This window comes from Lolium perenne, chromosome 6, assembly GCF_019359855.2.
Source record: "Lolium perenne isolate Kyuss_39 chromosome 6, Kyuss_2.0, whole genome shotgun sequence".
Classification (NCBI taxonomy): domain Eukaryota; kingdom Viridiplantae; phylum Streptophyta; class Magnoliopsida; order Poales; family Poaceae; genus Lolium; species Lolium perenne.
Genome location: NC_067249.2, coordinates 208,743,865 through 208,760,606, shown reverse-complemented (window position 1 = coordinate 208,760,606; position 16,742 = coordinate 208,743,865). Strand labels below are relative to the sequence as shown.

The 16,742-nt window shown below is 45.4% G+C and overlaps 1 protein-coding gene across 1 annotated transcript; it reads right to left on the bottom strand.

Moving 5' to 3' along the window:
* Positions 1–14,301: 14,301 nt before the first annotated feature.
* LOC127306249 (3-ketoacyl-CoA synthase 5) lies at positions 14,302–16,057 on the bottom strand. Its single transcript, XM_051336874.2, has one exon. The coding sequence runs from the start codon at positions 15,965–15,967 to the stop codon at positions 14,513–14,515; it is 1,455 nt and encodes a 484-aa protein (XP_051192834.1). The 5' UTR covers positions 15,968–16,057; the 3' UTR covers positions 14,302–14,512.
* Positions 16,058–16,742: the final 685 nt, after the last annotated feature.

Here is a 16,742-nt window from a genome sequence, read left to right as displayed (position 1 = left end):
ACGTGATGGTTTCCTCTACCTTGAAGAGCTGCCGAATGGTGACCGTGGCCGCATCAAAGTTGTTCGAGAAGCACACCATCTGGCTGATCCTAGCACATGTAGCGTTGTGTTCAGCATGGTTTCTATGCTATATTAGGGTTTGCCCTTCCTCCCGGCAGCAGCCCTCTTATAGGTATAGCTAGGACGAGAAAAATATATGCGTTAGCCCACTAGGTTGGCCGATGACCCAAACAAAAATGGGGAGACATGGGTAACTTTGTGCCCGAGCTTGAACCAAACAAATCGAAACAGACACTTTTGATGTTTAAAATGCGTCGGGCCATTGAGGCTTTATTAATTTAAAGTCGGGCCCTACTCGAGCCTTCAGTCTAAAATGGATCGTGCGGGTAGAGACACGGGCTTAGCCGGTCGTGTGAAGGGACGAATTGAGGAAGATGGGTGTAGATCGAGCGAGCACCTTTCCTTTCTAGTTAGTTAGTTTGAATTAAGGCAAGAACGCTATGGAACACCCCGGAAAGAGAAACGGAGGAAATGGGGGGGGGGGGGGGGGGAACGTGGCTAACTTTGTGTCCGAGCTTGAACCAAACAAATCAAAATAGACACTTTCAATGTTTGAAATGGGTCGGGTCGTTAAGGCTTTATTAATTTTAAAGTCGGGCTCTACTCGAGCCTTCTGTCTAAAATGCGTTGGGCGGGTAGAGACACGGGCTTAGCCGGTCGTGTGGATGGACGAATTGAAGAAGAGGGCTGTAGATCGAGTGAGCACCTTCTCTTTCTAGTTTTTTTTGGAATTCGGGGAGGGGTCTAGAAGACCCCAGATTTTCTTTCATTAAAGTGGTAGGTACAAAGTGTCAACACCCGGATTTTTAAGTCCAGATGCCTGTTATGCCATACATCGCAATCCCAGAAATATTGTTGTTGCGAGACATAACAGTTGAATATCATAAGTCATCATTCATTACATACCATAGTCGTCTTACAAATAGGGATCACATGATCCAATATTACATCAATAGTTGATCTATTGATCAACGGACACAAAGTTCATAGCGGAAGCGTAAAATAGAAGGGACTCTCTAGTCCACAGGCCAACGTCTGACGTCAGAAGGTTCCCTAGTTGTCGTAGACATCTTGGTTGCCGTCATCTTGATAGTTCTGCTCCTCTTCATAGTCTGGCCATTTGAATAGCCAGGGACACAGCCGTGAGTACTTTAAAGTACTCGCAAACTAATACTAATGTAAGTACTATCAATTCTAGTAAGGGGTGCTAAGCTCTAGTTTAATTTGCATAAAGCCAATTTTAGTTCACAAGTATTTGAGAAAAGACTTATTCAAGTGCTAACTAGCTCAAGTGGGAACATTAGTGTCATTCCCACAACTCAAGTTGTGATTCAACAAGTCACCAAATTCACCATTCATTTCACCAACATTTTCAAGAATCTGACACCGGAAACTGTATGGCCTTTCCAACCGTCCGTAACCGTGGACACGGCTATTCGAATAGATTTACACTCTGCAGAGGTTGCACACTTGTGCCACAACATTTGATTTCATCCGTCGGGATAACCCCGAATCATCGTAACACAGTACGCGGATCATCAACCATAATCTTTCACTTACAAACCCTAGTATGAGCACCTCTCCCCATGAGCTTGGCTTCCCAGTGAAGACCAACTGTCAACCTGGGAACTGCACAGGGCTTGGCCGTACAATTCACCTCAATTCACATCATTTCTCAACAACGGAGGCAGCCTCAAGCATAACCCCTATGATGTGTGTTCAGAGGGAACCCATACTAAGATGCATAAATTTCCAGTTAAGCCCTACCCATAATCAGGTATTGTGGGGGTACTCTATATTGGAAAGGTATCGCATTCAAACCAATATCAGTTTTATCAAAAATCACCATCTTCTCTTGGTCATATTCACCTTCAAAATCATTCAATGAAATGAATCATCATTCCAAGGTTTCAAATTTCAGTTCAAATCACATGTTCCCATCTAGAGTAGTCAAGTTTTAGTATTTAGCACTAGCACTAATCATGAGGGGTGCTATCTTGCTTGGCTAGCTTTGAGACTAACTTTGCTACTCTAGTAACCTTCTTCAACTTAGACCAAAGTTAACTATAAAAGTAACTCTTTGAATAAACAAGTAAAAACTTGTAAGGTAGAAACTGGGGATAGGCTTATAGTAAGAAAGGTAAGACTATGGTGCCTTGCCCTAAGGGGCTTTGCACTTTGCAAGAATATTAGCTTGCAACCATATAGTTTGCAAAGGTGTTAGCTTGCAACAATATAACTTGCAATAGTCTAGCTTGCAACAATATAACTTGCAATAGTCTAGCTTGCCACAATATAACTTGCAATAGTCTAGCTTGCCTTGGTTGTTGATGTGGTCAAAGTTCTCTTCTTCTTCTGGGTAGAATCCTTCCTCTTCCTGGTATTCTCCGGTACTAGCGTCTATACACGAATACGAGGATACAATCACCAAACAATACTTAAGTAGCCTTAATTAGCCTTAATGGCTCACTCCAAATGATCTAGCATCATCACTTAGCATTGCTGCCAAGAATTAATCTAGGGTTTTCTTACTTAGGGTTAGAGAAATAATTTCCTCACATTACATATGTAAATGATAGTTTCCATTTAGTTCTTGCGGAATAATTTTCTCTCATTGAATCTTCTTAAGATTTAATTTCTCAAAACAATACTACATGATATCATGTTGACCTAAGTCAACCATTCATCACCATTATTTGAGAAGAAGATTTAAATGAGGTAGAATACCTCATACCATTTAATAATGCCTATTATGATTTAAAATCTCCAAGTATTTCATGTGAGAGTATTTGACCAGGGGTTCAACTTCATATGAAAATACTTGGGACAAGATTTAAATGAAGTGAAACACTTCATATAATTTGCATAATAGTTTTGGAAAATATCAACTAACTAAAATAGCGATATAGTCCTTTATTTAATTTGGGCCATGATCACTCAAGGTAACCATACCATATTTTTGTATAAACAATTAGTGTAAGTGAAATTTGAATTAAAGCAATTGGCTTTACTTCAAAAATCAAATTGGTTGATTTTTAAGATTTATTTGAAGTCACAAAAGTCCCTGCCTTGTTATTTTTGTCACATTAATTCTACACAAGAATTCAAGGTGGGACCAGTGGGGTTGGATAGATCTTTTTGCAAGCTTTTAATCAACATAAAATTCATCAAACTTGGTTGGGTAGATTTGAAACTATTTAATTTCTAAGACAGGACCAGTATTTGAATTTATACCAAAATTATTTAACCAGATTTGAAAATGGGCCGGCGGGAAATGGAGTGGGCCGAAAGATTTAAAACGCCAGAAGGGTCAGCCCAGCTAGCGCTGCGGGCCAACTGACAGCGGGGCCCGCACGTCAGTGAGTGAAGCTTACCGAAACGGTACCGTTCAATTGTAGCCGTGCGATTAGAGATGGATCCAAAGGAGGTGAGTCGTCGTCGTCGTCGACGAGAGGGGAGCTCTGGCGCGGCGGAGGTAAGGGGTCGGCGGCGCTCCTGGACTCCGGCGAGGGGCGGCGTTGACGCGAGGCGAGGTTGTCGTCGACGGTGAGTGCGCTGGTACTGATACGTCTCCAACGTCTCCATAATTTCTGATGTTCCATGCTTGTTTTATGACAATACTTACATGTTTTGCTTGCACTTTATGATGATTTCATGCGTTTTCCGGAACTAACCTATTAACAAGATGCCACAGTGCCAGTTCCTGTTTTCTGCTGTTTTTGGTTCCAGAAAGGCTGTTCGGGCAATATTCTCGGAATTGGACGAAATCAACGCCAAAGATCTTATTTTTCCCGGAAGGCTACAGAACACCGAAGGGGAGTCGGAGGAGAGCCAGGGGGCCACCACACATGTGGGCCGCGCGGGCTACACCCTGGCCGCGCCGGCCTGGTGTGGGGCCACCCTGTCGCCCCTCATGCGCCGCCTCTTCGCCTATATAAGTCCTTTCGACCTAAAAACGCGATACCAATTGACGAAACTCTAGAAAGACTCCAGGGGCGCCGCCGCCATCGCGAAACTCCAATTCGGGGGACAGAAGTCTCTGTTCCGGCACCCTACCGGGACGGGGAAGTGCCCCCGGAAGCCATCTCCATCGACGCCACCACCTCCATCATGCTCCGTGAGTAGTTCCCCCATGGACTATGGGTTCTAGCAGTAGCTAGTTGGTACTCTCTATCCCATGTACTTCAATACAATGATCTCATGAGCTGCCTTACATGATTGAGATCCATCTGATGTAATCGGTGTTGTGTTTGTTGAGATCCGATGGATGATACATTATGATTAGTCTATCTATAAAGTTTGTGAAGTTATTGTTGCTGCAATCTTGTTATGCTTAATGCTTGCCACTAGGGCCCGAGTGGCATGATCTTAGATTTAAGCTCTATACTTATTGCTTAGATTGTATCTACAAGTTGTATGCACATGTCAATGTCCGGAACCAAAGGCCCCGAAGTGACAGAAATCGGGACAACCGGAGGGGATGGCGGTGATGTGAGGATCACATGTTTTCACGGAGTGTTAATGCTTTGCTCCGGTGCTCTATTAAAAGGAGTGCCTTAATATCCAGTAGATTTCCTAGAGGCCCGGCTGCCACCGGCTGGTAGGACAAAAGATGTTGTACAAGTTTCTCATTGCGAGCACGTATGACTATATATGGAAAACATGCCTACATGATTAATGAATTGATGTTCTGTCTTAATGCTTTATCAATCCTATCAATTGCCCAACTGTAATTTGTTTACCCAACACTTGTTATTGGAGAGTTACCACTAGTGTAGATCGCTGGGAACCCCGGTCCATCTCTCATCATCATATACTTGTTCTATATGTCATTGGAAGTAGTATCAACTATTTTCCGGTGCCATTGCTCCTGTGCTACTGCTGCTGTGTTACTGTTACTATTGCTCTCATATTACTGCTGCTTTCACATCACCCCTGTTACTAGTGCTTTTTCAGGTGCAGCTGAATTGACAACTCAGTTGTTAAGGCTTATAAGTATTCTTTACCTCCCCTTGTGTCGAATCAATAAATTTAGGTTTTACTTCCCTCGAAGACTGCCACGATCCCCTATACTTGTGGGTTATCAAGACTGTTTTCTGGCGCCGTTGCCGGGGAGGCATAGCTCTACTCATAAGTTCACCTGGGGAGTACACTCTACCTCTCTCTCTGTTTTTATTTTCTTTTATTTTGTTTTGCTTAGTTTACTTTTGTTTAGTTTATTTGTGCTTAGTTTATTTCGGTCTAGTATTATTCTGCTTAGTTTACTTTTGTCTAGTTTGTTTTTGTCTTGTTTTATTTTTCTCATACACCCAAAAAAATCCATAAAAATTTGAAAAACCTAAAAATTAAAAACTGCTGTTATGGGAGAACCCACAACCTATTTGGAGCTTATAGAATATTATAATAATTATAGAGAATCAAGAACTGGTAAAGTTATGAGTGCTGTGATAGAAAAATTGAACGCAATTGCTAAAATCTTGCTTAAACGCCATGATATAAACTGTTGCTCTCAACAGGACACTAAACATCTGAAATATCAATGTGGCTTTAGTGAGGAATTTTTAATTAAGAACTATAATCGGAATAGCTATATTCATTTTGGGTTTGAAGAGGTAGAACAATTTGTCATATTTATGGGAGCCTCTGAGATAGAATCCTTCATGGTTGAGAATTATGAAACTTGTGTTGTTTGTAAGGACCTTAAAGATTATGTCTCTTCTATCCTTAAGTTTTGCAATGAAAGTTACACTGATAATACTTATATCATTGATTATAAAGAGAGACTCATTAATGCACAAGAATGCACTCACAATTTGCAGGAACCTGTGGAAGAAGAAATTGATGAACCTGAAAGCTCATTGGATGAAAAAGAGGAGGAAATTGATGAACCTGAAAGCTCATTGGATGAAAAGGAAGAGGAGAGCGACGAACAAAAGGAGGAAGAATGGATTAGCTACCCATGCCAACCTTCTAATGAGAGTAACTCTTTATCTCTTACACTATTTGATTGTCCTCCATGCTTACCGAAAGAGGTTGAATGTTATGTTCCTGTGGATTCTCTTGAAATAGTACCTATGAGTAAAACTTGTGAGAATAATTATGCTACTGTTATTTATGATAATCCATGCTACTTTGATAAATCTTATGATAATGCTTTGTTTGTGCCTGATGTCGAAATGCATGGTACTAAAGAGTTTTGCGTAGCAAATGTTTATGATAAAGCTCTTGATGATGGTCCTATGTTACTTGATAATATTAATTGTACTACTAATGAAAATGGGATTGGAGAAGTCTTGACATTATCTATGAGTCCCATATCTCTTGAGATTGATCAATCATCTTGTTATATTGTTGATAAAAGTGGGTTTGAGAGTTTTAATCCCACTATTTTTGAGCTTGATAAAAACTATGTGTTTATGGATCATGAGAAACATGCTTCATGTGATAGTTATATTGTTGAGTTTGTTCATGAAGCTACTGAAAATTATTATGAGAGAGGAAAATATGGTTGTAGAAATTTGCATAGTACTAAAACACCTCTCTATATGCTTAAAATTTTGAGGTTATCCTTGTTTTATCTTCTTATGCTTGTCACTTTGTTCTTCATGAATTTATTTGTGTACAAGATTCCTATGCATAGGAAGTGGGTGAGACTTAAATATGTTTTGAATTTGCTTTTTGATGCTCTCTTTTGCTTCAACTCTTATTTCTTGCGAGTGCATCATCAAAACTGCTGAGCCCATCTTAATGGCTATAAAGAAAGAACTTCTTGGGAGATAACCCATGTGTTTATTTTGCTACTATTTTGTTGTGTTTGGGAAGTTGTTACTACTGTAGCAACCTCTCCTTATCTTTATTTTATTGCAATGTTGTGCCAAGTGAAGCCTCTAATCGAAGGTTGATACTAGATTTGGATTTCTGCGCAGAAACAGATTTCTATCTGTCACGAATCTGGGCTGTTTTCTCTGTAGGTAACTCAGAAAAATCTGCCAATTTACGTGCGTGTTCCTCAGATATGTACGCAACTTTCATTAGTTTTGAGTTTTCTGATTTGAGCAACGGAAGTACCTCTTTAAAATTCGTCTTTACTGGCTATTCTGTTTTGGCAGATTCTGTCTCCGTTTTTTGCATTGTCACTTGTGAACTTTAAGCAAGGCTTTCTAGACGTGGAGAGCTGTAGCTAATGTTTTATTGAGTTCTTGCAATGTGTCACTACAGGACTAAGGTGGATTCAAATTTTTTTGAGTACTAACCCCTCTAATGAAGTTTATGAGAAGTTTGGTGTGAAGGAAGTTTTCAAGGGTCAAGAGAGGAGAATGATATATGATCAAGAAGAGTGAAAAGTTTAAGCTTGGGGATGCCCCCGTGGTTCATCCCTGCATATTTCAAGAAGACTCAAGCGTCTAAGCTTGGGGATGCCCAAGGCATCCCCTTCTTCATCAACTTATCAGGTTTCTTCTATTGAAACTATATTTTTATTCGGTCACATCTTATGTGCTTTACTTGGAGCGTCTGTGTGCTTTTATTTTTGTTTTGTTTGAATAAGATCGGATCCTAGCAATCCTTGTGTGGGAGAGAGACACGCTCCGCTTTTTCATCTGAACGCTTGTTCTTCGTTTTACTTTTAATGTTCAATGATAAAAGTTGGAAGCTACAATACTTTTATTTGGTTGGAAACAGAAAATGCCTCATAATGTCTTGGATAATTTGACACTTGGCAATTTTTTTGAGCTCTCAAGTAGCTTGTTAAAATTGGTTTGCATGATTGGCCTCTCTTAAGGTCTAGATATTTTCTGGTAAAAGTGTTTGAGCAACAAGAAAGACAGTGTAGAGTATTATAATGCTTGCAATATGTTCTTATGTAAGTTTTGCTGTACCGGTTCATACTTGTGTTTGCTTCAAATAACCTTGCTATCCTAAGCCTTGTATCGAGAGGGAATACTTCTCATGCATCCAAAATCCTTGAGCCAACCACTATGCCATTTGTGTCCACCATACCTACCTACTACATGGTATTTCTCCGCCATTCCAAAGTAAATTGCTTGAGTGCTACCTTTAAACAATTCAAAATTTATTACCTCTGATTTGTGTCAATGTTTTATAGCTCATGAGGAAGTATGTGGTGTTTATCTTTCAATCTTGTTGGGCAACTTTCACCAATGGACTAGTGGCTTCATCCGCTTATCCAATAATTTTGCAAAAAGAGCTGGCAATGGGATTCCCAGTCCCAAATCAATTAACCAAAATAGACACTCCTCCATGGTATGTGATTGTTGGACGGCACCCGAAAGATTCGGTTAGCCATGGCTTGAGAAAGCAAAGGTGGGGAGGAGTGTCATCATAATAAAACTAAAATAAAAAGGCACTCCTTCATGGTATGAGATTGTTGGCAGGCACCCGAGGATTCGGTTAGCCATGGTTTGTGAAAGAAAGGTTGGAAGGAGTGCCACCCAAAAATAAAATAAAATGGGAGCCGCTCTTTGAAGGTTTATCTGGCAAGGGGATTAGAGTGCCCACTACCATTCGTTGACAACAACAAACACCTCCCAAAACTTTACTTTTATGCTCTCTTTATGTTTTCAAAACCAAAGCTCTAGCACAAATATAGCAATCAATGCTTCCCTCTGCGAAGGGCCATTCTTTTACTTTATGTTGAGTCAGTTTACCTACTTCCTTCCATCTTAGAAGCAAACACTTGTATCAACTGTGCATTGATTCTTACATACTTGCTTATTTGCATTCATCATATTACTTTATGTTGACAATTATCCGTGAGATATGCATGTTGAAAGTTGAAAGCAACCGCTGAAACTTAAATCTTCCTTTGTGTTGCTTCAATGCCTTTACTTTGAATTTATTGCTTTATGAGTTAACTCTTGTGCAAGACTTTTGATGCTTGTCTTGAAATTACTCTTCATGAAAAGTTTTGCTATATGTTATCTATTTGTTAGCAACTATAAATCATTGCCTTGAGTCACTTCATTCATTTCATATGCTTTGTAATAGTATGATCAAGGTTATGTAAGTAGCATGTCACTACAGAAATTATTCTTTTTATCGTTTACCTACTCGAGGACGAGTAGGAACTAAGCTTGGGGATGCTGATACGTCTCCAACGTATCCATAATTTCTGATGTTCCATGCTTGTTTTATGACAATACTTACATGTTTTGCTTGCACTTTATGATGATTTCATGCATTTTCCGGAACTAACCTATTAACAAGATGCCACAGTGCCAGTTCCTGTTTTCTGCTGTTTTTGGTTCCAGAAAGGCTGTTCGGGCAATATTCTCGGAATTGGACGAAATCAACGCCAAAGATCTTATTTTTCCCGGAAGGCTCCAGAACACCGAAGGGGAGTCGGAGGAGAGCCAGGGGGCCACCACACATGTGGGCCGCGCGGGCTACACCCTGGCCGCGCCGGCCTGGTGTGGGGCCACCCTGTCGCCCCTCCTGCGCCTCTTCGCCTATATAAGTCCTTTCGACCTAAAAACGCGATACCAATTGACGAAACTCCAGAAAGACTCCAGGGGCGCCGCCGCCATCGCGAAACTCCAATTCGGGGGGACAGAAGTCTCTGTTCCGGCACCCTACCGGGACGGGGAAGTGCCCCCGGAAGCCATCTCCATCGACGCCACCGCCTCCATCATGCTCCGTGAGTAGTTCCCCCATGGACTACGGGTTCTAGCAGTAGCTAGTTGGTACTCTCTATCCCATGTACTTCAATACAATGATCTCATGAGCTGCCTTACATGATTGAGATCCATCTGATGTAATCGGTGTTGTGTTTGTTGGGATCCGATGGATGATACATTATGATTAGTCTATCTATAAAGTTTGTGAAGTTATTGTTGCTGCAATCTTGTTATGCTTAATGCTTGCCACTAGGGCCCGAGTGGCATGATCTTAGATTTAAGCTCTATACTTATTGCTTAGATTGTATCTAGAAGTTGTATGCACATGTCACTGTCCGGAACCAAAGGCCCCGAAGTGACAGAAATCAGGACAACCGGAGGGGATGGCGGTGATGTGAGGATCACATGTTTTCACGGAGTGTTAATGCTTTGCTCCGGTGCTCTATTAAAAGGAGTACCTTAATATCCAGTAGATTCCCTAGAGGCCCGGCTGCCACCGGCTGGTAGGACAAAAGATGTTGTACAAGTTTCTCATTGCGAGCACGTATGACTATATATGGAAAACATGCCTACATGATTAATGAATTGATGTTCTGTCTTAATGCTTTATCAATCCTATCAATTTCCCAACTGTAATTTGTTCACCCAACACTTGTTATTGGAGAGTTACCACTAGTGTAGATCGCTGGGAACCCCGGTCCATCTCTCATCATCATATACTTGTTCTATATGTCATTGGAAGTAGTATCAACTATTTTCCGGTGCCATTGCTCCTGTGCTACTGCTGCTGTGTTACTGTTACTATTGCTCTCATATTACTGCTGCTTTCACATCACCCCTGTTACTAGTGCTTTTCCAGGTGCAGCTGAATTGACAACTCAGTTGTTAAGGCTTATAAGTATTCTTTACCTCCCCTTGTGTCGAATCAATAAATTTGGGTTTTACTTCCCTCGAAGACTGCCGCGATCCCCTATAATTGTGGGTTATCAGGTACCAACGGCGTCTTCGATGGTGGCCGAATTTGACGGCGGCGATCTCAGCACCTCTGCGGGTTCCGGCGATGAAATTGCACAACTCCGGTGGCTAATCGAGGGAGAGGAGTGGACGAGGAGCTTGAGAAGAGAGAGGGGAGCAAGGTTGGTGTGAAGAGTTGGGCGCGGGGAAGGTTGTATTTATAGGAAGCGAGGTGGCCGTGGGGTGTGTAGCGAGGTCGACAGCCACACAGCGTCTCCGGCGAGGGAAGGGGGTCGGTGAGGTGGGCGCTATGTAGGCGGCGTCTAGGCGGTGCTAGGGAGCTAGATGGCGAGGTGGGGGACGGTCCTGGCAAGTGAGGGCGATGGCGAGCTCTGGCAGCACAGGCGCTGTAATTCGGCGATGATGTCGACGATGGCAGCTCGCGCGAGGGCACAGGAGCGTGTTACACGGGTTGGCGCTGCGACGGCGGAGCGAACAGCGAAGGAAGAGGGTCCGGGGGAGGCTGCGTTCATCGGAGCTGCGCGTGGCCAGTGCTGGCCGGTGGACGCGTCCACGACGTCCTCGGCATTGCCCAGGGCGCGTGTTTTCTGGCGAGGATCTGGTCGATTTCCTGCAGTGGAGGTGCTAGACAGCAGTAGGGCAGTGTGGTGGAGCTCAGAGACATGGTGGCCAGGGTTGAGGGGAAGGAGAAGAGAGGAGGGGGTGCCATGTGTGACATGGCCGGCATGGCCATGCCATGCTAGGTTTGGCCCCCCTCTTAGGGTTGTTGTTCATGGTGTAGGGAGAGAGGGGACAGGGGAGCAAGGTGGAGTGAAATGGGGCAATTGGTTTGGCCAAAAACACTATTTCAAATAGTGTTGAATTTATTCCATATTTGCAAATTGCAAAATTTGCCCAAATTTGGTTGAGTTCATATGGTTGCAAAATTTGAAAATGGTGGGTTTGGTTAAGTTGTAAATGACCAGAGACATCTATGTGGGGTGATGGAATTTTAGAAAGCAAAGGATAGCAAAATTTTGACAAAGTGAGATTGTTGCTCATATTAAAAAGTCCCAACTTTACATGAGCATAGAATTTGATCCAAGATGAATTTGACATGGTGGTCTTTACCAAAGTTGTTCTCCTTCATGTGCTCTTGGATGAGGTGCAAAGAATTGGGAAAGTTTAGTTTGAAAAACTTGAATTGCAAGGGCTCAAAGTAGGGACCAGCTTATAAATGGCAGATTTGACCATTATCATATGTGATCCCAATTTGAGTTTGAATTTGATTTGATTTGTGTTTCTTTGATTACAAAAGTTGTAATAAGTGATTAGTAACATATTACAACTAATGGTGAAGGTCAAATTGGTCTAGGTCAAAGATTTGTAAAAATGGCATAAGCCATATGTGAGGGTTTTTGTGATTTTCTACTTTTTATTCTTTTATTTTTCTTTGCTTCATTTTGACAAGAGTGAGGTTTATTTGGTGTTAGATTGAGTTGGGTAAAAGGTTCAAACCAATTTGGGGCAATGTGGGTGCCCAGGTCAAGATTTGATATTTTGGCTAAGTGCCACATATACCTCTATGCATATGTTTGATTTTATTTTGTTTCTCACTTGAATTGGTTGGTAGGTACTTGGTTGAGTGTGTTGAGGTATTTCCAAACCATCTACCAAGGTAGACAAACAAAGTTTTAGCATTTGCAAAAAGTAGCCATAGGCTTGCATATGCCTTTTTCTTAATTAAGATCATTTCTTTTTATTTTGTTTTTCAAAGGTCGGTGACAAGAGGGATGAGGTTTAGGGTTTGGTAAGTTTTGCAATGGTTCTCCACCATTTAGCAAAGTAAGAAAGGTAGGGTTCCAAAATTTACACATTAGGGCTACATGCCCACATATGTCTTTTTACTTTATTTTGGGTTTCTCAAAATAGATCCACTTGGGTTTGAGAAGGTTAGGGTTTAGGGTTTTTCTTGTTTGATTTCTTTCTCTTTTATTTTATTGGGTTTGTGATCTTCACTTGATCACTTTAGGGTTTTAGGGTTTATCATATAAGCATAAGAACACTCATCATGGCAAAACACAAGTATTAGGTATGAGCACTATGCATAGCACTCTATGTAAGAAAAGTTTTTGTTGGTTCTCATTTTTGGAAAAAAGAAATTCATTTTCTCTTTGTTTTGAAATTTTGGGATGTTACACAAAGTTTTACAAAAAGCCCCTTATATAACACTCGCTCTAAGAACCTAGTATTTGAAGAAGGGGGCTTTCACTTTACAGAAAACACTCTACAAATAACTAGATCAAAGAAATCGAGGACCTGGGTGTCTCTACCACCAGACGCCGGCATCCTCCAGGCGTCGTCGCCGAGGAACAAGAGCAAGGAGCTCGTGGGCTCCCTCCCGGTGTGGGTCTTCTGCCAACGACCGTCGTCAAGCCACCGGGGACGAGACCACTTGGTGGCAAGGTGTCGTCGAGCTTCCGCAGCAAAAAAGAAGGAGGCCTCCTCGTTGGAGGTTGCAGTGTTGCCGCCATGTTGGCCAGAGATAGCTGAGGCAGAGCTGCCTCGAGCTTGGATGGGCACATGCTTGAGAGGATCTCCCCGAACTCCTCCAATCCTACAGGAATCCACCGGCAGCTTCCAACTTCCTTCCGCACCACCAAGGTCCAAGGGCAGACAGAGAGAGAAGTAGCAATAACAGATCACCGCCAGAATGAAGAAGAAGCCCTTATTGAGAGAGGCCTGACCGTCAAGGCAAAGTCCGGCCAACCACCACCACGGTGGCGTGGAGGAACGCCATGCCAGTCGTCACCTGACGCCGCGGAAGAGCACCGGATTGAACAGCCTGTAGGGAGAGAAAAGAGGAGCCTTATTGGAGAAGACGCATGGTGCCCATCCCCGCCTCCGCCAGACCTCCTGCAACCGGAGACGAACGGAAATGAAGGGGAGAACCATGAACATCCAGATCCAGCCCGCAGGATCTGGATTCCACCTTCGGGCATCACACCACGGCACGGCAAGAAGCCGGCAAGATCTACAACTAAAGCCTAGACTACGACCGGCACCTCTCCTCCACCATCCCCGGACGGCATCGCCGCCGGCGAGGGCTTCAGGTTGGCCCGGGGTGGGGGCAGTCGACTCTCAAGGGGGCAGGAGCGATAGTCTTCGAGAGAGAGGAGAGGAAAGGTCTATTCCCAGTTTTACACAAGGTCTCTTTCTAGTTAGTTAGTTAGTTTGAATTAAGGCAAGAACGTTATCGAATCCCCTGGAAAGAGAAACGAAGGGACTTGTGTACACGACACTGATGATCACACGAAACGAGCGTAGGTAGACGAGTGTACACCGACGGCGACAGGCGATTTAAAGCAAGCAGACAACTTCGTACTGGAGCAACCGGCGGCAGCGGCGCACAAACCACGAGCGTGGCAGACGGATCACTGTGGCGAGCTGGCGAGGATTAACTAGACTGGTCAGGGACCTGAAGCCCACCCACGAGCTACCCTCTGACCGTCCTCACGTCGTCTCCGATCAGATCCCATCGCCGCTCCGTCGTGATCTGGGGTTAAACACAGTAGTAGCTCGTAGGGGTAGGGGTCGGGTGGGGAAGAAGAGAGGAGAGAAGGTAGAAGAAAAGTCCATTGATGCAACGACAGACATGAACTGGATGGATGCATGCATGCAGCAATGAATAGTTGTTGTTACGTAGGTAGGAGTACAGAGCCACAGATCGATCGGTGGAGTAGCTAGCTAGTGTCTACCGGCTAGTGTGTGTGGCGTCTTTTTTTTTCTTGTGTACGGGTGAACCGAACGTGTGTGTAGGAATGTGCACGTACGAGAAGAGAGCAAGAGCCCAGTTGGTTTGGCTAATGCTTGAGCACGTCCGGGATCTCCACGGGGTACCGGTGTGCGCAGGTGGCCCAGGGCCCTCCGGCGCCGCCGTTGGCCGGCGGCGGGCGGATGCACTCCCACGCGGCGCTGTTGCACTTGAACCCGGATCCGAATCCGATCATCCACACGCGGTCGCCCCGGCGCATCCGGCCCTTGGCCTCCACGTAGGCGAGCTCGTACCAGAGCGAGCTGCTGGAGGTGTTGCCGAACCGGTGCAGCGTCATCCGGGACGCCTCCACCTGCTCGTCCGACAGCGTCAGGCTGCGCTGCAGCTCGTCGATCACCGCCCGCCCGCCCGCGTGGATGCAGAAGTGCTCGAACGCCGTGCGGAAGTCCGGGATGTACGGCTTCACCCCTCTGTTCACCACCCTGCGCGCGATGAAGGACGCCGCGAACAGCAGCTGCTCCGACGCCGGGAGCACCAGCGGCCCCATGGCCGTGATGTTCGCCTTCAGCGCGTCCCCGGCCACGCTCATCAGGTCCTTGGACAGGTTGATGCCCACGTTGCCCCGGTCGTCCTCCTCCTGGTACACGCACCGGTACGCGCCGTCCTTCCCGCCCGTCAGCGTCCGCACCACCCGCGCCAGCCGGAACCGCGCGTTGGCGCCGCTCGTGGAGAGCAGCACCGCCGCCCCGCCCATGCGGAACAGGCAGTTGGGCAGCAGCATGGCGCGCTCCTTCCCCATGTAGTAGTTCGGGGTGATGGTCTCCGTCGACACCACCAGCGCCTTCGACCCCTTGGGCGCCACCTGCAGCAGGTTCCTCGCGAGGCCCACGGAGATGAGCCCCGCGCTGCACCCCATCCCGGCGAGGTGCACGTTGCGCACGTCCGGGCGAAGCCCGTACCGGTTCACCACCATGTCGGCGAAGCTCGGCGTCGGGGCGAACAGACTGCAGTTCACCACCAGGATGTCGATCTCCTGCGGGGACACGCCCGTCTTGGCGAGGAGGTCGTCGATGGCGGAGAAGATGATGAGCTCCGCCTCGGCGCGGGAGGACTCCAGGTCCCGGGACGGCGGGATGTAGTGCTGCGCGGAGGGGAGGCACGTCTCCTCGCCCAGCCCCGACCGCTCCAGCAGCCGCGTCATGAACCGGACGCTGCGCTCGTCGAAGCCCGGCCACACGCGGGCGTGCTCCTGGAACGCCGCGAACGGGACGCGGCAGTTGGGCGGTGGCCGGAAGCACGCGTAGTCCAGCATGTACACCGTGCGTGGTCGGAGCTTGAGGTAGACGATGCTTGCGGCGGCCGGGACGAACGTGGCCAGGAACATGTGCATGGGCCGCAGCGCGCGCACCCGGCCCAGCAGCTCATCGGGCCCTAGCTCCGCCGCCTTGAGCAGCGCCGCGGCGGCGAGCGGCACCGCCACGACGGTGAGGAGGTTGCTCACTAGGAGCTGGAACAGGCGCTTGAGCTGGCCCGACGAGCTCATGCTAACGGAGCTGGTCCTGTGTCGCGTGCGTTTGCGTCCGTATTGAAATCGTAGCTTGTGGCCTTGTGGATGTGTGTCGCCTTGCCTCGGTGGGGAGCCAAATTTAAAGAAGCCAAGGACCAGGCACCGGACCCACCGCTACACCCCGACCCGACCCTGTCGCTTGGAGATCACACTACTCACTCCACACGTACTCAAGATGATGACTCGATCAACTGTATTAGTGGGCGGCTTCTCCACTTAAATTAACGAAGTAATGACTCATTCCAAATTACTCCCTCCTTTCACAATTATCTCACCTTCTAAGTTTGGTTAAATTTAAAATTTTATAAAGTTTGATTAATCTATGAAAAATGCTCGTGCGTTGAACCAGGGGAGAAAAATATTTGTCACAGAAATGCACATTCGTTCACTCCTACATCGCCGTCCCTTTAGACTCGTGTAAGTCAATGGGGTTACTTTTGGATGTAGTCGGCACAATCCAAATTCTGTCCGAAATCAATCTACATTTTAAGTATTAAAAATACGGTTAAAATAAGCAATCCCAAACCAACCCCTACAATTTCCTTAAAAAATATACTTCCTCTGGTCCAAAATAAACGCCTAAAAATAAATATATCTAGATATGTTTCACTATGTACATGCATCTATTTTTAGGCAATTATTGTAATCTGGAGGGAGTACACACACTTCTTTGTTGCTGAAGGAAAAGTAGCGGGCCGTCATCTCCAGTCGTTGTATGCGCAATAGGGGCGCTATAGCACGGTAAACCCAT